The 24,746-nt window shown below is 42.8% G+C and overlaps 2 protein-coding genes across 2 annotated transcripts in view; one reads left to right on the top strand and one right to left on the bottom strand.

Moving 5' to 3' along the window:
* Positions 1–15,757, top strand: PSMC2 (proteasome 26S subunit, ATPase 2). Its single transcript, XM_070755120.1, has 12 exons — positions 1–224; positions 2,621–2,658; positions 4,975–5,056; positions 7,120–7,219; positions 7,725–7,856; positions 9,125–9,197; positions 9,317–9,412; positions 10,646–10,810; positions 11,008–11,095; positions 12,528–12,730; positions 14,647–14,743; positions 15,494–15,757. The coding sequence occupies exons 1-12, from the start codon at positions 155–157 to the stop codon at positions 15,649–15,651; spliced, it is 1,302 nt and encodes a 433-aa protein (XP_070611221.1). The 5' UTR covers positions 1–154; the 3' UTR covers positions 15,652–15,757.
* Positions 15,758–18,807: 3,050 nt separating this feature from the next.
* SLC26A5 (solute carrier family 26 member 5) overlaps positions 18,808–24,746 on the bottom strand; it is a 48,037-nt gene continuing 42,098 nt past the window's right edge. The window contains exons 17-19 of the mRNA XM_070755187.1: positions 22,697–22,909; positions 21,622–21,676; positions 18,808–20,650 (exon numbers count right to left, since the gene is read on the bottom strand). Coding sequence (XP_070611288.1) covers positions 20,520–20,650; positions 21,622–21,676; positions 22,697–22,909 — 399 coding nt within the window. The 3' untranslated portion in view covers positions 18,808–20,519. The remainder of the gene's footprint in view (positions 20,651–21,621; positions 21,677–22,696; positions 22,910–24,746) is intronic.

Here is a 24,746-nt window from a genome sequence, read left to right as displayed (position 1 = left end):
GGCGGGACGTTTCCGCCGAGTCGCGGAAGGAAAGAAAGGCGAGGTGCTGCGTAATGCCAAGAGCGGGTTCGGCAACATTTGCGCATGCGCCTCAGAGACCCCAAGAAACCCGGGTTTAGCTATCGGGATTAGAGACAGCCGTTGGGAAGCAGCGATGCCGGATTATTTGGGGTCCGATCAGCGCAAAACCAAAGAGGAGGAGAAGGAGGACAAGCCCATCCGTGGTAAGCGGTTCAAACCATGCCGTAACCCGGATTCCCTATAAGGCGGCTGCGTTCACACGGCCCTGTTTTTAAACCTGGGTCAACTCCCTGTAGTTGTGTGTACGCAAGCTGGCTTGGGCTGCTTTGCGTGTGGCGGTGATGGTGGGAAGCCAGTTTGTGGATTCGGTTTCTTGGAAAGTAGGTTGAAAATGGCCTATATACGGGTCTGGAGAGGTTGTGTGAATGCAGCCAAAAGGGAAAGTCACGGGTTTGGAGCATGGAAACCTACGTCTCCATTCATTCAGGCGCTTTGGCCAGTCGCTCCAAGTGTATAACCTGAGATTTCTAGGCCAGGCTGAAAAAAGGAAGCGCCCTTTATATCAATAAATCCGTGTTTTGCCTTTAACCCTCTCCTGCAGAGGGAACCTTAAGCTCAGTTTAAACCTTGTTGGGAGTTGGGTGGTAGTTCAAAACAGCATCTGGAGAGTGGGGGGAAAGTTAGGGAGGTTGGGGGTTGCAGCATAATTTTACTGTACTAAATAAAGGAGAATATTTGTAGCTCAAGGTTGAAATTAGTATCTTAGTGTTTCTCTGAGCTTGCTTGTTTTCTTGCTGATATTTCACTACCATACTAGGCAACATCATCAGTGCTACATACTAAATAGTAGAGATAGATAGGTGATGGGTAGATGATGGATAGGGTAGGTAGGTAGATTGATGGATGGATGTAGATACTGTAGATAAAAATAGAGAAAATAAAGGAGAATTATTTGTAGCTCAGATAATTCAATAGTAGATAGTAGAGATAGATAGGTGATGGATAGGTAGGGAGATAGATGGGTAGATCAATGATAGACAGAGGCAATAAATGAGAGTATTTGTAGCTCAGAGTTGAAGGGTCCTTGGTGCTCTCTGAGTTTAATAATAATAATAATAATAATAATAATAATAATAATAATAATCCCAGTGGTACTTGGCATGCTGTGCGCAGTGCCAAAAGATCTCAGCGGACATTTGAAAACCATCGGAATTGACAAAATCTCCATCTGTCAATTGCAAAAGGCCACTTTACTGGGATCGGCAAGCATAATTAGCCGCTACATCACGCAGTCCTAGGTGCTCGGGAAGCGCCCGACTGGTGATGAAATATGAAATCCAGCATAGTAATCTGGTTTGCTGTGTTGTATTGACATAATAATTTATTAGATTTGTATGCCGCCCCTCTCCGAAGACTCGGGGCGGCTCACAACAGAACATCAATACAATATAAATACAAATGAATGTTAAAAAATTAAAAAACTAATTTAAAACACATTGTTATAAAAAACCTATGTACTACACAATCATACACACTCAAACCGACTGAACATAAACATAATAAATGTCAGCGAAAAAAGGAGTTAGTTTGTTTTCTTGTAGACGTTTCATAACCATACGAGGTAACATTATCAGTGCTAGCTAGTAGAGATAGATGGGTAGTGGATAGATGATTCATGGATAGGTAGGTAGGTAGATGGTTAGGTAGATACTGTAGATATGGATGGAAGGATAGGTAGATAGGTAGGTAGGTAGGCAGATAGATGGATAGATAGATGATAGATAGATAAATAGATAGATAGATATAGATAGATGATAGATAAATAGATAGATGATAGAGAGATAGATGAGAGATAGATAGATAGATAGATAGATAGATAGATGAGAGATAGATAGATGATAGATAGATGAGAGATGAGAGATAGATAGAAAAATAGATAGAAAAATAGAAAGATAGGCATAGACTGATAGACAGATAAACACAGATGATAGACAGACATAAAGGCAATAAAGGAGAATATTTGTAGCTCAGAGTTGAAATAGTTCCTTGGTGCTCTCTGAGCTTCCTTGTTTTCTTGTACACGTTTCATTACCATATTGGGTAACATCATCAGTACTAGTGATGATGTTCCCTAGTTTGGATTATGAAATGTCTGTAAAAAATGAGCAAACTTAGAGAGCATCAGGGACCCCTCTTTTTTGGGGGTCTTATTCCTGGCAAAAAGTAAGACGATCTCAAGATGCTAAAATAATGTAAAACTTTGTTTCGTTTGCTGTTAGTAGAGCATATTCATTTTTTAAAAATTACATGTTACACCCCCACCTTTTTTCCCCATCAGGTGGGTTTAGTTTTAACCTTAGAAAAATATGACTTTACAGGAAGTGTAATGGAGGTTTGAAACCGATTTCCAGCAGAGATAGCAGGTCAGCCCTCAGTAACTGAGTTTAAAAGTTCAAGGATATTTTGATTTTTTTTAAGGTTGAATGAGTACTAATGACAAAATAGACTGACTGTAATTAACCTGATTTTCTATTGGGAAACAAAGTTTTAAAAAAGTCATTTCTTTCTTTTTCTAACTTCTCTCTGTTTTGTCTCTCAGCTTTGGATGAAGGTGACATAGCCCTCTTGAAAACCTACGTAAGTACTCCATGTAGTATTTCCAGCATTACTTTTTGAGAACATTTAGGAAGCATCTGCATTAAACAAATTGATAAAGTTTCTGGAGGAATATTTATTTATTTATTCGATTTTTATGCCGCCCTTCTCCTTAGACTCAGGGCGGCTTACAACATGTTAGCAATAGCACCTTTTAACAGAGCCAGCATATTGCCCCCACAATCTGGGTCCTCATTTTACCCATATATTGACATGAATATTTTGTAACTTTAATTGAGAAAGTGCTTCATGGCCCTTTTAAAGACTAATTGATTTTCAAATACGTTTTGCTTCACTTTCTATCTTTAAATGCATGGAGCAGGGGGCCCCAGACTTGTGGCCTTCAACTCCCATAATTCTCCAGCCGTAGCTGGCTGGGGAATTCTGGGAGTTGAAGTCCACAGGCTTTAAAATTGCCAGGTTTGAAGACCTCTGGCATAGAATACAGTGTTCCCTTGCTTTTCGCAGGGGATTTCCGTGAAGAGAGAGATGCGGAAGTAAATACACTATTTTTGGCTATGAACAGTGTCACAAGCCATCCCTTAACACTTTAAACTCCTAAATTGCAATTTTCCATTCCCTTAGCAACCATTTAGATTATTACTCACCATGTTTATTTATTAACGTTTATTAAAAAACATTTATTAAAAGCAGACAAAAGTTTGGCGATGACATATGACGTCATCAGATGGGAAAAACCGTGGTATAGGGAAAAAACCTGCCAAGTATTTTTTTTTTATTAACATTTTTGAAAAACCGTGGTATAGACTTTTCGCGAAGTTCAAACCCATGAAAATTGAGAGAACACTGTATTGTCCTCTGAGTATTTTTTTTAAACTCAGAATTGTAATTAGAATACAATAGAATAGAATTTTTTATTGGCCAAGTGTGATTGGACACACAAGGAATTTGTCTTTAGTACAACGGGACCCAGAGAAGGCCAACTCTGGGACCTAACTGGTCGCTGGTATTCATGCGGCAGAAGACGGTCCCAGAGATATTCTGGTCCGATGCAATGATGGGCTTTATAGGGCTTTATCCTATACAGTGGTACCTCGAGATACGAGTTTAATTCGTTCCGGACCTGGGCTCTTAAGTCGAGCAGCTCTTATCTCGAACGACTTTTCCCCATAGGAATTAATGTAAATAATTTTAATTGGTTCCAGCCCTGAAAAAACTCACAAAGTTAGTCTAAATTATGCAGAAAGACATGTTTTTAATGAAGAAATGTACATGTACATATAAATGAATAATGAAGTTTCTTTCACTTAACTTGTAAACTTTCTTAAACTTTTAAATTTACATATGTTCAACTTCTCTGCCACCCAATCCTGTAGGACAGAGGTCCCCAACCCTTTTTGCACCAGGGACCGGCTTTAAGCGATCAAGAGAGGAATGGGTGAATGAATGGACGGAGGGTGGGAAGGAAGGAAGGAAAGAGGGAAGGGACAGGAACAGAGGAAGGAAGCAAGGAAACTTATGAAAGGGGAGAGTAAGAGAGGAATGAGTGAAGGGAGGGAGGGAGGGAAGAAGGTGGGAAGGAGAAAGAAAAGAAGAAATAGAGGAAGGGAAGGTAAAAGAGAGAAAGAAAAAGAGCAAGAAAGAAAGCTGCAAGCACCCCCCCGAGCCCCCCAGGCCGGTTGCAACCTTTTAAAACACGCGCGCCGCTTCGCAGCTGTCTCTTGAAGCCGAACGCGGAAGTTAGCGTTTGGCTTCAGGAGACAGCTCCTTGGCGCTTGTATCTCGAATTTGGGCTTGTAAGTAGAACAAAAATATCTCTCCCCTCCCAGCTCTTATCTCGAGTTGCTCTTAAGTAGAGCAGCTCTTATGTCGGGGTTCCACTGTATAAGATTGCATGATTATGACACAAATGTCTATGGAGATTTTCAGTCCTCCTCCTAGTCGTGGTTGCTTTTTCTGGAGGCAACTACGGAACTTTCTTTTTTTTTCTTTTGAAGACGTTTCGCTTCTCATCGAAGAAGCTTCTTCAGTTTTGACTGGGACTCGGGGGCAGGCAAAGTTGGCTCTTCTATGACTTGTGGACTTCAACTCCCAGAGTTCCTGAGCCAATCATGCTAGCTGAGGAATTCTGGGAGTTGAAGTCCGCATGTCATAGAAGAGCCAACTTTGCCTACACTGGGACTGGGTGATGGGGAATGGAAGGATTTGAATGGATGAGAAGCGAAATGTCTTCAAAAAAAACAAAGCTGAGTTGACTCCAGAAAAAGGAGAGAAAATATTTGGGACACAAATATTCCTCATTTCCCCTAAACTCTGTAAATCTTTTTTCAAATCCAGGGCCAGAGCACCTACTCGAGGCAAATCAAACAAGTGGAAGATGACATCCAACAGTTGCTTAAGAAAATCAACGAACTCACAGGTACTTTTAAAAGTTCTTTTGGTGCTTTAGGACCGGTAATTTTGTCTGATGCTGGGCCTTGGCAGTCGTTCCGAGTCCTGAATTTCATTCTGTCATTTGTGGCCACTCCCCAGAAAAGCTCAAGAGGGGGAAGGAAGGCACCTGAGTGTAGAACAAGAAGCAATGGGTGGAAACTAAACAAGGAGAGAAGCAACTTAGAACTAAGGAGAAATGTCCTGGCAGTTAGAACAATTAATCAGTGGAACAGCTTGCCACCAGATGTTGTGAAGGCTCCAACACTGGAAGTTTTAAAGAAGATGTTGGATAACCATTTGTCCGAAGTGATGTAGGGTTGCTTTAAGAGCTAGTGTTACAGATTGCCATAAAAGGAGCCGGAAGTGTGATTCTCTCTTTCTCTCTGCTATTCTCTGCTGGTTTGTCTTTGTGACTATACTCTATTTAGAACTGTGTGTTCAAATGCTGGTTTAATGTATTTGTAAGCTGAACAAGCGAGCTTGTAGTATTGTATATGTTTTGACTGATTTAAATTGTGTATGACTAGGATTGTTCTTGATTAAGATATTTGCCAATGTAAATAATACTTTATATACTGAATGTATCTGAATTGTATCGCTGTATTATTACTAGTCACTCTGGGCTATCAACTGGATATCTGCAAACCCTCCATGTTTCCTCTGTGTATGTGTATCTTTGACTACTCAGGGATTACTCCGCAAACTCCTTAAAATCTAACAACCCCCCCCCTCTTCTTTTGACCCTACTCTATGTTCTGCCAGTGTGTTTCAACCACCCGTAATTACAGGGTAATTAGTCCAGGAAGACACACACCACACGATAAAAGGAAAACCCAAAAGTTTTTATAAACAGAAAAACAGAAACAGCTCCCTTTTTAAATGTCAGGGATTTTCTGGTACACACAAGGCACAGGTTAAATGCAATCCAATTGCTCAGCCAATAACTGGGAAATTGAGTCCAATTCTAAAGTCCAGAGAGTCCACACACAATCTTGAACAGCACAAAAACCACGATCTTGACGAAACAAGGAATCAGATAAACTGCCATGAGGCTAAAACACCAGGCTGCGCTTTTATCTGCAGCACTAATTACAGCAGCCCCACCCAACCACAGGTGGCCTCATTTTCTCTTGTAATAATCCTTCAGTTGTTGTCTCCTATGCATCACTCTACGCATGCGTGGATGTGTCATTAATTCTTGCTCAGAATCCAGGGATGATACAGATGACTGATCTCCTCCTGGGCTGTCTGCCAAACTCCCTTCTTCCCTGTCACTCATGCTTCCTTGGTCAGAAGAGGCTTCATTGGCAGATTCCGTCGGGAGCAAAACAGGCCTGCGGCATGTGGATGTCTCCCCCACATCCACCTGCACATTCCTTGGGGCAGGAGCTGGGCCAGAGCTAACCACAACACTCTAGCTCTGGATTTAATAAAAGATTTGTTTTTGTCCCGTTTGAGTTGAACTTGCAAGTTGTAAACTTGCTGCTCAAAAAAAATAAAGGGAACACTTAAACACCACAATATAACTCCAAGTCAATCAAAAGTCTGTGAAATCAAACTCTCCACTTAGGAAGCAACACTGATTGACAATCAATTTCGCCTGCTGTTGTGCACATTCAACTTTGTACAGAACAGAAGTGTTCGATGAGAATATTTCATTCATTCAGATCTAGGATGAGTTTTTTTTAATGTTCCCTTTATGTTTCTGAGCAGTATACAGTAGTACCTCTAGATACAAGCTGCTCCACTTGCGAGTATTCCAAGTTACGAGCCGTGACGCGAGCGAAATTTCTGTTTGACACTCGAGCTCAAATTCGGTCGGGATAGGAGCCGAGCTTCCACTAGGTGGCGCAAGAATTCCTTGCTTCCAGTTATCTCGGCGCAAAAAACAAAGTCTAAAGGCATTCGTTCGAGATGCGAGTTGATCGACTTACGAGCTCGGGTCTGGGACGAATTAAACTCGTACGTCGAGGTACCACTGTATATCTATTGGGCTCATTTATGTGCAAAATGGCTCCTTGTCATTGTTGTTTTTCCTCCCCTCTGTAGGCATTAAAGAATCAGACACTGGCCTGGCCCCACCCGCTCTTTGGGATTTAGCGGCCGATAAACAAACTCTTCAAAGCGAGCAACCACTACAAGTGGCCAGGTATATCACAACCTCATAATAAATAACAGAATAACAAAAAGTAAATTTTTGGTTCAGGCAGTGATGCAGCCAAGCTCTTATCAAAAGGGAGTGGGTTCAGTCCTTTGTGTATGACCCTTACTTCTTATTAAGCGGTGGTTCTCAACCTGGGGGTCGGGTCCCTTTTGGGGATCGAACGACCGTTTCACAGGGGTCGCCTAAGACAGTGTTTCCCAACCTTGGCGACTTGAAGGTATTTGGACTTCAACTCCCAGAATTCCCCAGCCAGCGAATGCTGGCTGGGGAATTCTGGGAGTTGAAGTCCAGATATCTTCAAGTGGCCAAGGTTGGGAAACACTGGCCTAAGACTACGGGAAAAGACAAATTTCAAGCTTCTATTCTGGCGCCTTGGAACATATTTTTACAATCCGGCCAATCAGGTGTTTACACTGGGGGTGTCCTTCTGACCTTCCTGCCAATCAGCTTCAAGCTCTGTTGAACTAGACTTGTTTCCTGTTTGGCTCAGGTGTACAAAGATCATCAATGCGGATTCCGAGGACCCCAAGTATATTATCAACGTTAAACAATTTGCCAAGTTTGTGGTGGATCTCAGTGACCAAGTGGCCCCCACCGACATTGAAGAAGGAATGCGCGTTGGGTGAGTTGACTTGAATCTCCCTGGGATTGAACCGGTGACCGTCTTCCTCTTTTTTCTTAACGGTCGTCGGAGTGGACAATGCAACCTAGCTCTGTAATTTATTGCAATGTCCAGCTGGAACTGGCGGCCGTTTCCATAAGCACCGTATAGACCCGTGATGATGAACCTTTTTTGGTTCACGTGCCAAAAGGGTTTGTGTGGGTGTGCTAGCATTGTGCACGTGCCCACAAGCCTTCTTCTCACGCATGCACACACACCCGTGCTGCTCCCATGCGTGTGCACAATTCCCTTCCGCCTATTACTACGCATGTGCATAGGCCTCACTGAGGCTTGGGAGTTCAGAGTGGAAAAAAAAGCATAACGGGCAAACTGGAGGCATGTTTTCTGAACTTTCGGTTTGTCCGCTGGGCCGGTTTTTTGTACTCCGGGGCTTCAGGAAGCTTCCCTAAACCCTCCAGAGTGCAAAAAACAGCCCAACGGACAAACCGGAACATCGGAAAACATGGAGGGGAGAAGCCTCCGTGGGGTCTCTAGGAATCTCCTGGGAGGAAACAGTGCTGGAAAAGGTGGGAAGAAGCCTCCGTGGGGCCTCTCTAGGAATCTCCTGGGAGGAAACAGTGCCGGAAAAGGCGGGGAGAAGCCTCTGTGGGGCCTCTCTAGGAATCTCCTGGGAAGAAACAGGGCCAAAAAAGGCAGGGAGAAAGCCTCTCTAGGAATCTCCTGGGAGGAAACAGTGCTGGAAAAGGCGGGGAGAAGCCTCCATGGGGCCTCTCTAGGAATCTCCTGGGAGGAAACAGGGCCGAAAAAGGCAGGGAGAAACCTCCATGGGGCCTCTCTAGAAATCTCCTGGGAGGAAACAGTGCTGGAAAAGGCAGGGAGAAGCCTCCGTGGGGCCTCTCTAGGAATCTCCTGGGAGGAAACAGGGCCAAAAAAGGCAGGGAGAGACCTCCGTGGGGCCTCTCTAGGAATCTCCTGGGAGGAAACAGGGCCAAAAAAGGCAGGGAGAGACCTCCGTTGGGCCTCTCTAGGAATCTCCTGGGAGGAAACAGTGCTGGAAAAGGCAGGGAGAAGCCTCCGTGGGGCCTCTCTAGGAATCTCCTGGGAGGAAACAGGGCCTTCACCCTCACTGTGGTTTCCCCAATCGCACACGTTATTTGCTTTTACATTGATTCCTATGGGAAAAATTGCTTCTTCTTACAAACTTTTATTCGTAAGTAGGGGTACCACTGTATTCGAAACAGGCCTTTTTCCCCCATTTCTTTATGCAGCGTGGACAGAAACAAATACCAGATCCACATCCCGCTACCTCCAAAGATCGACCCGACAGTCACCATGATGCAGGTAGAAAAACCATCTCTGCTATCTCCTTGGTTTCACTTTTTCCCGTCAGTAATTTCTCACACCCGGAAGATCGGCGAGACTTCGGCCTGCCTGACGGACGTGCTGTTTTTGTCCCGCAGGTAGAGGAAAAACCGGATGTCACCTACAGCGACGTGGGAGGCTGCAAAGAGCAGATCGAGAAGCTGAGGGAGGTGGTGGAAACGCCTTTGCTTCACGTGAGGATGAGAAACGTTTTCATTCAGTCTTTAAAAATTGGACAGTACATAGTGAACTTGTATTGTATTGGCAGTTCTGTGTAGGGAATGGTTTGCCTATTTGCCGATGACTCTAAAGTGTGCAATAGGGTTGATATTCCTGGAGGCGGCTGTAATATGGTAAATGATTTAGCTTTACTAGATAAGTGGTCAAAGCAATGGAAACTGCAGTTTAATGTTTCCAAATGTAAAATAATGCACTTGGGGAAAAGGAATCCTCAATCTGAGTATTGCATTGGCAGTTCTGTGTTAGCAAAAACTTCAGAAGAGAAGGATTTAGGGGTGGTGATTTCTGACAGTCTCAAAACGGGTGAGCAGTGTGGTCGGGCAGTAGGAAAAGCAAGTAGGATGCTTGGCTGCATAGCTAGAGGTATAACAAGCAGGAAGAGGGAGATTGTGATCCCCTTATATAGAGCGCTGGTGAGACCCCATTTGGAATACTGTGTCCAGTTCTGGAGACCTCACCTACAAAAAGAGATTGACAAAATTGAACGGGTCCAAAGACGGGCTACAAGAATGGTGGAAGGTCTTAAGCATAAAATGTATCAGGAAAGACTTCATGAACTTAATCTGTATAGTCTGGAGGACAGAATAATAATAATAATAATGATAATGATGATGATGATGATAATGATAATAATGATAATAATAATAATGATAATAATGATAATGATAATAATAATTTATTAGATTTGTATGCCGCAGACTTGGGCCGGCTCACAAGGAAAAGGGGGGACATGATCGAAACATTTAAATACGTTAAAGGGTTAAATAAGGTCCAGGAGGGAAGTGTTTTTAATAGGAAAGTGAACCCAAGAACAAGGGGACACAGTCTGAGGTTAGTTGGGGGAAAGTTAAGCAACGTGAGAAAATATTATTTCACTGAAAGAGTAGTAGATGCTTGGAACAAACTTCCAGCAGACGCGGTTGGTAAATGTACAGTAACTGAACTTAAACATGCCTGGGATAAACATAGATCCATCCTAAGATAAAATACAGGAAATAATATAAGGGCAGACTAGATGGACCACGAGGTCTTTTTCTGCCATCAATCTTCTATGTTTCTATGAACGGTCGAAGTCAGGGATGGAATCACGATTGTTCTAGAGATTTTAATCCCCATTTTTTTTCCTTTCTCTTTTTTCCTCTTTCTCTCCCTTTCTCCCCCCCCCCCCTTCTTTTTAATGATTACAGCCAGAACGATTTGTCAATCTTGGGATCGAACCTCCCAAAGGGGTCCTTCTCTTTGGCCCACCCGGAACAGGCAAAACTCTCTGCGCTCGAGCGGTGGCTAACAGGACGGACGCTTGCTTCATCCGAGTGATTGGGTCGGAGCTGGTGCAGAAATATGTGGGAGAGGTAAGGGAGAGAGCCCAAAGTACTAAAAACCTAACCCGCGGGGGGAAAGAGCTAACCACAACAGATCTCAAGCTGTTTTGTCGGTTCGATCAGAAGAATGTGGGACGTACGTTTTGAAATTTTAAGTGGCCTAAGAGATTAGGGTCCTTAGGGGGGAAAAAGTACAGCCACATTTTCCTCCTTTCTGGTTTTTATAGGGTGCTCGGATGGTTCGGGAGCTGTTTGAAATGGCGAGGACTAAAAAAGCCTGCCTCATTTTCTTCGATGAAATTGATGCTATTGGAGGTTGGTGTCCGTGTATATTTTTTTTCAATTAGTCAGGTAGGATTGTCTGGGAGATGACTAGGCTGAGGTGAGGCGTCTGAGATCTCAATCCAATGCCTCTCTTATTTCCCGCTATTCTTTCTTTCTTTCTTTCTTTCTTTCTTTCTCTCTCTCTCTCTCTCTTTCCTTCCTTCTCTCTCTTTCCTTCCTTCTCTCTCTCTTTCTTTTCTTTCCTTCCTTCCTTCTCTCTCTCTCTTTCTTTCCTTCTTTCTTTCTTTCTCTCTTTCTTTCCTTCCTTCTCTCTCTTTTCTTCTTTCTTTCTTTCTCTCTCTTTCTTTCCTTCCTTGTTTCTTTCTCTCTTTCCTTCCTTCTCTCTCTCTTTCTTTCCTTCTTTCTCTCTCTCTTTCTTTCCTTCCTTCTCTTTCTTTCCTTCCTTCTCTTTCTTTCCTTCCTTCTCTCTCTCCCTTTGTTTCCTTCTTTCTTTCTCTCTCTCTTTCTTTCCTTCCTGCTCTCTCTCTTCTTTCTTTCTTTCTTTCTTTCTCTCTTTTTCTTTCCTTCTCTCTCTCTTTCTTTCCTTCTCTCTCTCTTTCTTTCCTTCTCTCTTTCTTTCCTTCCTTGTTTCTTTCTTTCTCTCTTTCTTTCCTTCCTTCTCTCTCTCTCTCTTTCTTTCCTTCTTTCTTTCTCTCTCTCTCTTTCTTTCTTTCCTTCCTTCTCTCTCTTTCCTTCCTTCTTTCTTTCTCTATCTCTTTCCTTCCTGCTCTCTCTCTTCTTTCTTTCTTTCTTTCTTTCTTTCTTTCTCTCTCTTTCTTTCCTTCCTTCTCTCTCTCTCTTTCTCTTTCCTTCCTTCTCTCTCTCTCTTCTTTCCTTCCTTCCTTCCTTCCTTCCTTTCTTTGATTTCTGTTACTATTTGTTTTGGGGTTTTTTTGTTTGTTTGATTTCCATGCCGCCCTTCTCAAACCAACTCAGGGCAGCGTACAACATTATAAATGAAGCAATATATAAAAGAAATCTAATTTACTTTAAAAGAATTATCCAAATTGCTAAAAGTATTAAAACCCTCATATACAGACATACACAGTCACCAAATTCAATCATTCATATTATCGTCCGGAGACAGTCTCATCACTCACGGCCCCCATGCCCGCTGGCAGAGCTGGGTCTTCGGAGCTTTACGAAAGACCAGGAGGGAGGGGGCGGTACGTATCTCTGGGGGGTGTTCGTTCCAGAGGACCGGGGCTGCCACAGAGAAGGCTCTTCCTCTAGGCCCCACCAGACATTGTCTGACGGGACCTGGAGAAGGCCCTTGCTCTGATTTGCTCTTAATTCATCTATAAAATAATCATGACGAGCCATCGGTGTTGACAATTTGGATCAAAAACCTGCCTGGATTTTTAAGTCGGTTAGGATAACATTCTAAAGTGCTTGTTCCTTTTTAAAAAAAAAAAAAATTTAGGCGCTCGCTTCGATGATGGGGCCGGAGGAGATAACGAAGTCCAGCGCACAATGCTGGAACTGATCAACCAACTCGATGGCTTTGATCCCAGAGGGAATATCAAAGTGTTGATGGCAACCAACAGGCCAGACACCCTGGACCCAGCATTGATGAGGCCTGGAAGATTAGACAGGAAGATAGAATTTAGCCTACCGGATCTGGAGGTTTAGAATGCTTTTATTCTTAAATAATAATGACGGTGATGACAACAACGATGAATGTTCTTATGCTGGTACAGGTACCCTGTTTCCCTCAAAATAAGACCTCCCCTGATAATAAGCCCAATAGGGCTTTTGAGTGCATGGCAATAAGGCCCAGTGCTTATTTCAGGGTTCCAAAAAAATATAAGACGGTCTTATTTTCGGAGAAACATGATGGATGGATGGATAGATGATAGATAGATATAGATATAAAATATAGATATGGATATGGATGGATAGAGAGATAGATAAGACAGTGAGATAGGTAGGATAGATAGATAGATAGATAGATAGATAGATAGATAGATAGATAGATAGATAGATAGATAGATAGATAGATGATTGATAGATAGATAGATTAGATAGACAGACAGACTAGATAGATAGGTAGATAGAGAGATAGATAGAGAGATGATAGATTAGATAGATAGGTAGATGATAGATAGATGATAGATAGATGATAGATAGATAGATAGATGATAGATAGATAGATAGATGATAGATAGATAGAGATAGATACATGCATGCATACATACATACCCTGTTTCCCTCAAAATAAGACACCCCCTGATAATAAGCCCAATCAGGCTTTTGAGTCCATGGCAATAAGGCCAAGCACTTATTTCAGGGTTCAAAAAAGTATAAGACAGCGTCTTATTTTCAGAGAAACAAGGTAGATGATGGACAGACAGATATAGATATAAAATATAGATATTGATGGATAGATAGACAATGAGATAGATAAATAGAGTGAGAGAGAGAGAGATACAGGTAGGTAGATAGAAAGAGGGAGATATATATAAAGGATAGATAGATAGATAGATAGATAGATAGATAGATAGATAGATAGATAGATAGATAGATAGAAGATTGATGATAGGTAGGTAGATAGATGGATGGAAAGCCTGTTTCCCCTAAAATAAGACATCCCTTGATAATAACCCAATCGGGCCTTTGTGTGCATGGCAATAAGGCCAAGCACTTATTTCAGGGTTCAAAAAAGTATAAGGCAGGGTCTTTATTTTCAGGGAAACACAGTAGTCCTCAACCTGTGACCACCATGGCACCCAAAATTTGTCGCCGAGACATTCGTTGAGTTTATGTTCCATTTTACGACCATTCTTGCCCGCTTTGTTAAGTGAGCCACCGCAGTTGTTAAGTTAGTGACATGGTTGTTGAGCGAATCGGATTTCCCCGTTGAGTTTGCTTGTCAGAAGGTCACTTACGCACAACGTCATGCTCAGAACTCCTCTGTCTTGCCTTTCTTAGGAAGGCAAATCGCCTTTATCTCAGCCAGGAGAGTCCATCTTTTTAAGGGAGCTCAACATTTGCTAAACCCGTTTTCAATGATTTCCGCTGTGTTTATCATTATTATTATTATTATTATTATTATTATTATTATTATTATTATTAATTAGATTTGTATGCCGCCCCTCTCCGAAGACTCGGGGCGGCTAACAACAGTAAAGAAAACAATGTAACAAATCTAATATTAAAAAATAATCTAAAAAAACCCCAATTTAAGAGACCAATCATACATACAAGCATACCATGTATAAATTCTATAAGCCTAGGGGGAAGGGAGAAAAATTTTTCAATTCCCCCATGCCTGACGACAGAGGTGGGTTTTAAGGAGCTTGCGAAAGGCAAGGAAGGTGGGGGCAACTCTGATATCTGGGGGGAGCTGGTTCCAGAGGGTCGGGGCCACCACAGAGAAGGCTCTTCTCCTGGGTCCCGCCAAACGACATTGCTTAGTTGACGGGACCCGGAGAAGGCCAACTCTATGGGGCCTAACCGGTCGCTGGGATTCGTGCGGCAGAAGGCGGTCCCGGAGATATCATAACCAAAGCCCGGTTCTTTTTTTTCTATTCTTTCTTTAGGGAAGAACTCATATATTCAAAATCCACGCCCGTTCCATGAGTGTTGAAAGAGACATAAGGTTTGAGTTGCTGGCTCGTCTATGTCCCAATAGCACTGGTAAGTTAAAACATGAGCAATAGCACTCAAGACTTAGATATCGCTTCATATTTATTATTATTATTATGATTGATTGATTGATTGATTGATTGATTGTTCTGCTGGGCTCTCTGGTAGGAGCCTCCCGAAAATTCAAGGGTACAAATTTCAGACACACACACGTTTTGAAAATTCAAAACAATGTTCTTTATATCACAAAATTCAAAATAAACTAAGCACTCTTTTTGTATTGCAAAGAGCACTCATCCCTAAACAACCGGGTAGTCTGTACAATTTCCCTTAAGCAGTCATTAAGTACTTAGCTAGCAGCTGTGAAGAAACTTCACACCCCTTCTTCTTCGAACGAAGTGAGACACACACACACACGTTGCTCTGCTTTGGTTTCAAAGGTGTGAAAAAGCAACAAAGTCCAGCAATGCAAGATTCCGGAAGAACTGCGATCAGATACTCTTCCACAACAGCCAAACCCACACGCTGCTATTTATAGCAGCAGCCCTAATTACTGGAGCCCCACCCAACCACAGGTGGCCTCATTTTCTCTTGTAGTAATCCTTCAGTTGTTGTCTCCAATGCATCACTCTACGCATGTGTGGAAGTTATAGAACCATGATTTCTGCTCCAAAAAGACAAAAAGTCTTTTTGAAAAGGGCAGACTAGATGGACCAGGAGGTGTTTTACTGCCATCAATCTTCTATGTTTCTATGTTGTTTTTAAATCCATTTTCTGTATTCCTCCCCCCTCCCTCCACAGGGGCCGAAATCCGTAGTGTCTGTACAGAGGCGGGCATGTTTGCTATCCGCGCGAGGCGAAAAATTGCCACCGAGAAGGACTTCCTGGATGCGGTGAACAAGGTCATCAAGTCCTACGCCAAATTTAGCGCTACCCCTCGATACATGACCTACAACTAAGCTTGGATCTTTCAGATAACAATAAAGGAGTTTGTTTCTGGGTAGTGGTGTGTTGTAGTTGAATCTAGTAGAAGTAACAAAATAAAATTAAAAAATGACATTCCAACGTACGTGGTTGTCTTTATTGAAAGTGCAAACGTTTAGCTTTATTGTGATATTCAATAAAGACATCCAACTCCCAACCTTTAATGCTTCTTGCTTAATTTACTTCACAACAGTGCAGTGGTTAGAGTGCAGTACTACGGGACCATCTCCTGCTGCATACTTCGCAGAGACCAATTAGATCCCACAGGGTTGGCCTTCTCTGGGTCTGGTAAACTAAACAGTGGAGGTTGGCGGGCCCCGAGGCAGGGCCTTCTCTGTGGCGGCCCCGGCCCTTTGGAACCAACTACTCCCTGATGTCTGTACTGCTCCCATTCTACTGGCCTTCCGAAAGGCTGTGAGAGTTAACATCTAGTCACATCTGAATTGTGACTCGCTTGGTATGTATATGTGTATGACTCTATAGGAATTTTTATCAATTTGTTTAATGGGGTTTCACTGTTTTTTACTATTAATATTTGAGTTTTATTGTATTATTTTATTGTTGTAAACCACCCTGAGCCCTTTGGGATTGGGCGGCATATAAGTCAAATAAATTACCGCAGGCCACTTCTGCTGGCTCCTTCAATTTGGCGGTTCGAATCTCACTGCGGGCTCAAGGCTGACTCAGCCTTCCGGCCTAACGTGGTGGGTAAAATGAGGGCCCAAATTGTTGGCGGCAATGTGCTAATTGTGTATACTGCTTAGAGGGGACTGTGAAGTGGTATACAGGTAGTCCCCGGGTTACGTCATTCCCGACTTACGATGTTTCATTGTTATGACGACCCAGGGACAGCAGCGGAGCCGAAGCTCCCTCAAAGCCGCCACCACCACCTCCGTTCGGGCGAGGGGATCTCCGGGGTGGGCGTCGTCATCTTTGGAGACCCTGTGGAGCCCCCCTCACCCAAACGGAGGCAGCGGTGGCAGCTTCAAGGGACCAACAGCCAGTCCTTCTCAGTGCTGCGTTGCTACAGCCCCCGAGGCTGCCCACCGCGGAGATCCCCTTGCCTGAACAGAGATGGTGGCGGCAGCTTCAAGGGACTAACAGCCGGTCCTTCTCGGCACTGCGTTGCTGCAGCCTCCGAGGCCGCCCACCGCGGAAATCTTGCCTGAACAGAGACGGTGGCGGCAGCTTCAAGGGACCAACAGCCGGTCCTTCTCAGTGCTGCGTTGCTACAGCCTCCGAAGCCGCCCACCGCGGAGATCCCCTCGCCCGAACAGAGGCAGTGGCGGCAGCTTCAAGGGACCAACAGCCGGTCCTTCTCAGCCACGCAGCGCCGAGAAGGACCGGCTGTTCGTCCCTTAAAGCCTCTGCCGCCTCCGTTCATGTAAATCGGAATATTCCGACTTACGAAATTCAGCTTACGACGCCCCGTAGGAACGGATCAACGTCGTAAGTCGGGGACTACCTGTATGCCGTATTTTTCAGAGTATAAAATGTACTTTTTTCCCTCCTAAAACAGGGTGGAAACGCTGGTGCATCTTATACACTGAGTAATGCCATTTTTGGCCTTCAGAAAACTGGTCTGCAGAGGGTTTGGGAGACCTGCAGAGATATTTTTTAAACCTCTTTTGAAATCTTGGTGCATCTTATATACCGGTGTGTCTTACATTCCCAAAATATACGATGAGTCTAAATGCTATTGCTAAGTCAAATGTAAATCTCTAGGTTTCAGTGCTTTTCAATGCCGCGACCCCTTAATACAGTTCCTCATGTTGTGGTGACCCCCAACCATAAGTCTAGCGCCAATTCTCCCAACAGAGCTTGAAGCTGGTTGGCAGGAAGGTCAGAGGGACAGCCCCCCCACTGTAAATGTCTGATCAGTCGGATTGTAAAAATATGTTCCAAGGTGCCAGAATAGACGTTTTAGTTCCTAACACCGTGAGAAATTTGTCTTTTCCCATGGTCTTAAGTGTTTGACCCCTCCAAAGGGGTCCCGACCCCCAGGTCAAGAACCACTGGTTTAGATCAAGACTTGGGCCAGGAACACTTTTGAAAAGAGTGCAACAGTGCCTTGACCCACAGCTTTCTGCACACAAATAGAAACATAGAAATATAGAAGTCTGACGGCAGAAAAAGACCTCATGATCCATCTAGTCTGCCCTTATACTATTTTCTGTATTTTATCTTAGGATGGATATATGTTTATCCCAGGCATGTTTAAATTCACTTACTGTGGATTTACCAACCACGTCTGCTGGAAGTTTGTTCCAAGCATCTACTACTCTTTCAGTAAAATAATATTTTCTCACATTGCTTTTGATCTTTCCCCCAACTAACTTCAGATTGTGCCCCTTGTTCTTGTGTTCACTTTCCTATTAAAAACACTTCCCTCCTGGACCTTATTTAACCCTTTAATATATTTAAATGTTTCGATCGTGTCCCCCCTTTTCCTTCTGTCCTCCAGACTATACAGATTGAGTTCATGAAGTCTTTCCTGATACGTTTTATGCTTAAGACCTTCCACCATTCTTGTAGCCCGTCTTTGGACCCGTTCAATTTTGTCAATATCTTTTTGTAGGTGAGGTCTCCAGAACTGAACACAGTATTCCAAATGGGGTCTCACCAGCGCTCTATATAGCAGGATCATAATCTCCCTCTTCCTGCTTGTTATACCTCTAGCTATGCAGCCAAGCATCCTACTTGCTTTCCCTACCACCTGACTGCACTGTTCACCCATTTTGAGACTGTCAGAAATCACTACCCCTGGAAAATAAGTTTCTTCCAGTTGGTTTGAAGACTAGACCTGAGCATTTAATGCTGGAGCAATGAAATTAATTTTTAACAAAGGAGGAAAATTAGAATGAGAAAATAAAAGTTAGAATAAGTAGGAATTGTACCCTGATTAATGCCTTTATTGTAAGCCAGGGTTGTCAAACCGTGGCAACTTTTAAAGACTTTGTGGACTCCCAGAATTCCCCAGCCAGAATGGAATTCTGGGAGTTGAAGTCCACGAGTCTTAAAGTTAGCACTCTTGAAAACAGTGGAACATAATGTACATAATGAACCTTTATAGATTTATCACCGTACCAACACGAATTGTCTGCATAAAAACGACAAAAGGGAACGACATCTCAAGGTTTTATCTTCTTTTTATTTAGAGGTTTCTAACTTTGGACTCGCATCTGAAAGAAATGCCTGGTTATAAAATGCGACAGGACTTCGCTAGAATGGTGGTCGATAGAATATATATAGTTCTGAAATGCAGTCACTCCCCAAAACCAGAATGATTAACCTGTATATTCGCGGTGCGTTCTATGTTAACTAGCAATTCACATAAGCTGCAAAGCACTGCTTTCCTTAAATATAAATATGTCCCATCGTACAACATTGCTAGGTAACTCCGCGTTGGCCTGAAAACCTTAAAATTTCATTTCTAGAAACTTCTAATCAGTTTGCAAACTGATGCTATAAATGAAACCGCTTTGGATGGACGAGTCTTCGGCTTATCAATATTTTCAGGTTTGCTTCAAAACTGCAGATAGTAAGAAACGCATGTAAACAGCTTTCGAGCGATGCATCAAAACGTATCAGGGATGAAAACCTATTTATTTAATAATAATAATATTCTAACAAAACAGTAACAGTTTGGCAACGTTATTAGAAAGGCAAGAACTGTATTTGGAGGGGATGGAGAAAAATCTCCCTAGATGCTTAAGGCTTATTAAGTATACTTGGAAAAATAGAATTATCTGCCCAATTCCTCCGTTCCAAGTCTTTTCAGCTGCTTCGTGGTGGCAAAATCGCACCCTGTATTTACCTACCGTACCTGAGAAGGAAGCACTATTGAAATAAAACTTGCATAGGGCACCCAGCTGCTTTCTAGTTTACAAAAGTTGTTTTGTTTTTTTTGCAACCAGCTGCTGGACAAAACCGGACATACATTGTTATACTCGCTGACCGATCCTACATTACGTTGAAAATTGTCAACTTCCCCGGGAGTTAAGTGATGTGAGATTGTTAGAAATTTTTTTTTGTGACTTTCAGTGCAGAGAAATACATCAAATAAGATCCTTTATTTGGGAAAACACAATTTCTTCAATTTTTTTCCTTTCCAGGTGACTCATAGCTAGCTGCGTAGCTAACTATGCGTAGCTAGCTTTAGGAGGAAAGAAATAGATATTTTTCTCTCTCTCTTACTTAATTGTACTATCTATGTATGTATTTATATAGTCTTGTTCGTTACCAGCTAATTTTAAATACACCTTGCTTATTACATATAAGCATTGGGTCAGCGCAGGAACCTCCTGTATGTGAAAACGATCGTAATAATTTATTAAAATGGAGCTAAAATCCTTGTGGTTCCAAAAAGTGTTTTATGCTTAGTAGTTCATCGGACGAAAGCCACTGATTTCTGAACTGGAAACGCAGCTGGCACTTTCAAGGTAGAGCAGCACTCTCGCACACACAATATACAACTGCACCCAGACATACAGCGCTGCTTTCCAAATCCGTCCCAAATTCTTGCCGGTAACAGTGGGTTCATATTTTCTGGCCTTTAAGTCAGCAGCCGCCAGAAAGAAAACAGCCGAACACCCAAACAGGCAAACCTTCCCTTGCTCTACAAATATTTTGTGTCTTTCCACCGACAACTTGTGAATTTCAGTGAGAAGGTACAATGTTGGGAAGGATTAAGGCTTCTGGAGACTTCGAGCCGATGGGCTTGCAGAGAAACGCAGGCTGTAAAAGTGGCCAACCTTCGGCTCCATCGTCTCTGAAAATTAAATTAAAAGTCTACGGGAGCCCTTGGAAATAGATCCACTTAGTTCAGGGTGGAGGAGATAAGTTAAAGATAGGTGGAGGAGAAACCTCTCAGCTGGCTAGCGAGGACGGCGTCGTGGACGCTCGGAAAGAACAAATCTCGCAAGGAGGCGGTGTCAAAAAATTTCAGCCTGGTGAGGTTGTCCATAACGGAGCCTGGTGAGAATAAAAGGAAAAAATATATATATTTAATTTATTTGATTTATAAGCTGTGGATAAAAAAATTATACACATACATACACACATACATATACACACACAGTGGTACCTCTACATACGAACTTAATTCGTTCCGTGACCAGGTTCTTAAGTAGAAAAGTTTGTAAGAAGAAGCAATTTTTCCCATAGGAATCAATGTAAAAGCAAAGAATGTGTGCGATTGGGGAAACCATAGGGAGGGTGGAGGCCCTGTTTCCTCCCAGGAGATTCCTAGAGAGGCCCCACAGAGGCTTCTCCCCACCTTTTGAAACAGCCGGGGGGCTTCTCGGCGTCCTCCCGAAAGCCAAACACGGAGGTTCGGCAAAAGTTCGGGTTCGGCGTTCGGGTTCAGGAGGACACCAAGAAGCCTCACCGCCCGGCTGTCAGCTTTGCAAAAGAGCTATGGAGCTGTCGGGCTGGTCGGGAGGCTCAAACGGAGGTGGGGAATCCCAATAGGGAATTCCATGGGCGGAGCTTTGATGTCACAAAGACGTCCTTCCTGGCTGGCCGAAACTTCCAGGTTTGGCGTTCGGGAGTACGCCGAGAAGCCCACCGGCTGTTTCAAAAGACGACAGCCGGGTGGCGGTGCCCAGCGGAGCGCCATTTTTGTGGGGGCGAGGGGGTTTCTTGCACGCATTGACTTTACATTGTTTCCTATGGGAAACATTGTTTCATCTTACAAACTTTTCGCCTTACGAACCTCCTCCGGGAACCAATTAAGTTTGTAAGATGAGGTATTACTGTACCTTTAAACTTTAATCCAATAGGGATAGTTTTTGAAGGTCACAATGATACAATGTGGTGGAGTTTCACCCAATGTATTGGCTAGGTAGCAATTCAAGTGAAAAGCATCAAGTTGAGGAAGACTCAACAGAACATTAATGTCCTAATGACTGTGGGGAAATTTAGCCCACATTTCTCCAACTTACCATTGCAGGCAGTTATATAAACCGAAACACCAATTTCTTCATATTCTTTTATGATCTGCAATAGAGAAGAAAACAACTTCCGGTTAGTATTTCTAGATTTATCAAAGCTCATCCACTCCACATGTCAATACTGCGCACTTCACCGGTTGGGTTTGTCAATATATGAACTACCCAGCAGTGTATGTTTGGAGGAATCAATATAATGCTACTTTAAGAGTTACAACTGCAATTAGCCATAAAAGGGAGTCAGATGTGTTACTCTAGGTGATTATCAGGGTTAGTCTTGCTAATGCTTGCTACTGCTCTATTGCTCTTGCTAACGATAATTCTTTGATCTCATTCTCTGCTAGTTTTGTCTGTGTGACTATACTATAGACTTGCTGTGTGCTATGTATTAGGAAGCAGGAAGAGGGAGATTATGATCCCTCTATATAGAGCGCTGGTGAGACCACATTTGGAATACTGTGTTCAGTTCTGGAGACCTCACCTACAAAAAGATTTTGACAAAATTGAATGGGTCCAAAGATGGGCTACAAGAATGGTGGAAGGTCTTAAGCATAAAACCTATCAGGAAAGACTTCATGAACTCAATCTGTATAGTCTGGAGGACAGAAGGAAAAGGGGGGACATGATCGAAACATTTAAATATGTTAAAGGGTTAAATAAGGTTCAGGAGGGAAGTGTTTTTAATAGGAAAGTGAACACCAGAACAAGGGGACACAATCTGAAATTAGTTGGGGGAAAGATCAAAAGCAACGTGAGAAAATATTATTTCACTGAAAGAGTAGTAGATCCTTGGAACAAACTTCCAGCAGACGTGGTAGATGAATCCACAGTAACTGAATTTAAACATGCCTGGGATAAACATAGATCCATTGTAAGATAAAACACAGGAAATAGTATAAGGGCAGACTAGATGGACCATGAGGTCTTTTTCTGCCGTCAGTCTTCTATGTTTCTATTCTCTTATTCTGCATCTTCTAACTTGGCCCACTTCCCTTGAGTGCAGGAAAGAGCATAAAACTAAGGAGATGCGTCATTGCGAGAAAGGGCGATTAAAACAGGTCGTACGTACTGACTGAAGGGCTTTGGCTCCCACCGAATCGACAAAGTTCACGGGAGAAAAATCTAGAATGATGGAGTGGACGTTGCTTCCCGAGGCCATAAAGTGTTCCATTTCCTCCAGAGGGAAGTCTTGAGGAGTTGCTTCGGCCGCGGAAAATTTCCCATTAAGCGAAACTTCATCTTGCATCACTTCGTGTTTTATGCTGTGGTCCACATCATTCGTCTTTTTAAAAAAAAATTAAAATTTTGTTTCATGATTAAAATACAAAATAAACACAAAAGATGATTTAAAAAGGGACAAAAAGAAACATAAAACAATCAGAACATTTTTAAAAAGTGCATTGGAAAAACCCTAAACACTGCATATACACATATTATCCCCTTTAGCCATCCCTCTGCTAAACAAATAATCCGCTCACCACTGTCAAACAAGGGGGCACAATCTGAGGTTAGTTGGGGGAAAGATTAGAAGTAATGTGAGAAAATATTATTTTACTGAAAGAGTAGTAGATGCTTGGAACAAACTTCCAGCAGAAGTGGTTGGTAAATCCACAGGAACTGAATTTAAACATGCCTGGGATGAACATATATCCATCCTAAGCTAAAATACAAGAAATAGTATAAGGGCAGACATCATTCGTCTTTTTTAATTTTTTTAAAATTTTGTTTCATGATTAAAATACAAAATAAACACAAAAGATGATTTAAAAAGGGACAAAAAAACAACATAAAATGATCAGAACATTTTTAAAAAGTGCATTGGAAAAACCCTAAACACTACAAATACACATATTATCCCCTTTAGCCATCCCTCTGCTAAACAAATAATCCGCTCACCACTGTCAAACTATTTACTAAGGCTGCACTACTATTGCTATTAATCGTTCCTACCGTGTTTCCCCGAAAATAAGACACTGTCTTATATTAATTTTTGCTCCAAAAGTTGTGCTACGTCTTATTTTCGGGGGGTGCCTTATATTTCTCAAATAAGACAAATTCACAGCCAGAAAAGCTGACACCCCCAAAGAAAGTGTACCGTATGGTACACTGATTACGGTACGGTACCTGTCTGTATGACACCCACATACACAAACGACGGCACTTATATGGTACAACTCCTGCTATTGCAGCTTCCGGCCACCAGGGGAACTACAGTCTAAGCACTGTAGTGGAGACTGTAATGGCGGTGAGACAGCAGCAGACTGTGTCTGTTGTACTGGATGGTACAAAGCGATGGAAGGGGCCAGCAGGGGACGCCACATTATTACGGTACCACTATGAACAGCTTTGAATGGTACCGTATGTTTTTCCACCGTACCGTATGTAAACTTGACTACGCCTTATTTTCAGGGGGTGCCTTATATTAGCAAATTCTGCAAAACCTCTGACATGCCTTACTTTCGGGGTACGTCTTATTTTCAGGGAAACAGGGTATCACCCACCTCCTCCCACTTAGGACTGTATGACTGTAACTTGTTGCTTGCATCCTTAAGATTTATATTAATATTGATTGTTTCCATTGATCCCCTATGACAATTATTAAGTACGTGATACTTAATACATGATTCTTGACAAAAGTAGCTTTTCAAAGGCTCTCTTATTTCAACCCTGAAGTACAAATACAGTGATACCTCATCCTACGTACCCCTCGTCATACGAACTTTTCGAGATACGAACCCGGGGTTTAAGATTTTTTTGCCTCTTCTTCCGAACTATTTTTACCTTATGAACCCAAGCCGCCACGGCTGGGATGCCCCGCCTCCGGACTTCCGTTGCCAGCCGAAGGCTCCCCTAGCTGGGAAACCCCCCTCTGGACTTTCGTTGCCAGCGAAGCGCCCGTTTTTGCACTGCTGGGATTTCCCTGAGGCTCCCCTCCATGGGAAACCCCACCTCCGGACTTCCGTGTTTTTGCGATGCTGCAGGGAAATCCCAGCAGCGCAAAAACGGGCGCTTTGCTGGCAACGGAAGTCCGGAGCTGGGGTTTCCCAGCAAGGGGAGCCTCAGTGAAATCGCAGCATCATAAAAACACGGAAGTCCGGAGGTGGGGTTTCAAAGACTTC

This window comes from Erythrolamprus reginae, chromosome 6, assembly GCF_031021105.1.
Source record: "Erythrolamprus reginae isolate rEryReg1 chromosome 6, rEryReg1.hap1, whole genome shotgun sequence".
Classification (NCBI taxonomy): Eukaryota; Metazoa; Chordata; class Lepidosauria; order Squamata; family Dipsadidae; genus Erythrolamprus; species Erythrolamprus reginae.
The sequence above is the reverse complement of the archived record's forward strand: the minus strand, read 5'-3'. Positions and strand labels throughout refer to the sequence as shown.

Excerpts from the sequence above, each read along its gene's own strand:
- PSMC2 (XM_070755120.1), top strand. The coding sequence starts at position 155 with ATGCCGGATTATTTGGGGTCCGATCAGCGCAAAACCAAAGAGGAGGAG. Across the intron at positions 7,857-9,124 it reads GAAGAAGGAATGCGCGTTGG|CGTGGACAGAAACAAATACC; the intron begins GTGAGTTGACTT and ends TTCTTTATGCAG. Across the intron at positions 10,811-11,007 it reads TGCAGAAATATGTGGGAGAG|GGTGCTCGGATGGTTCGGGA; the intron begins GTAAGGGAGAGA and ends TGGTTTTTATAG.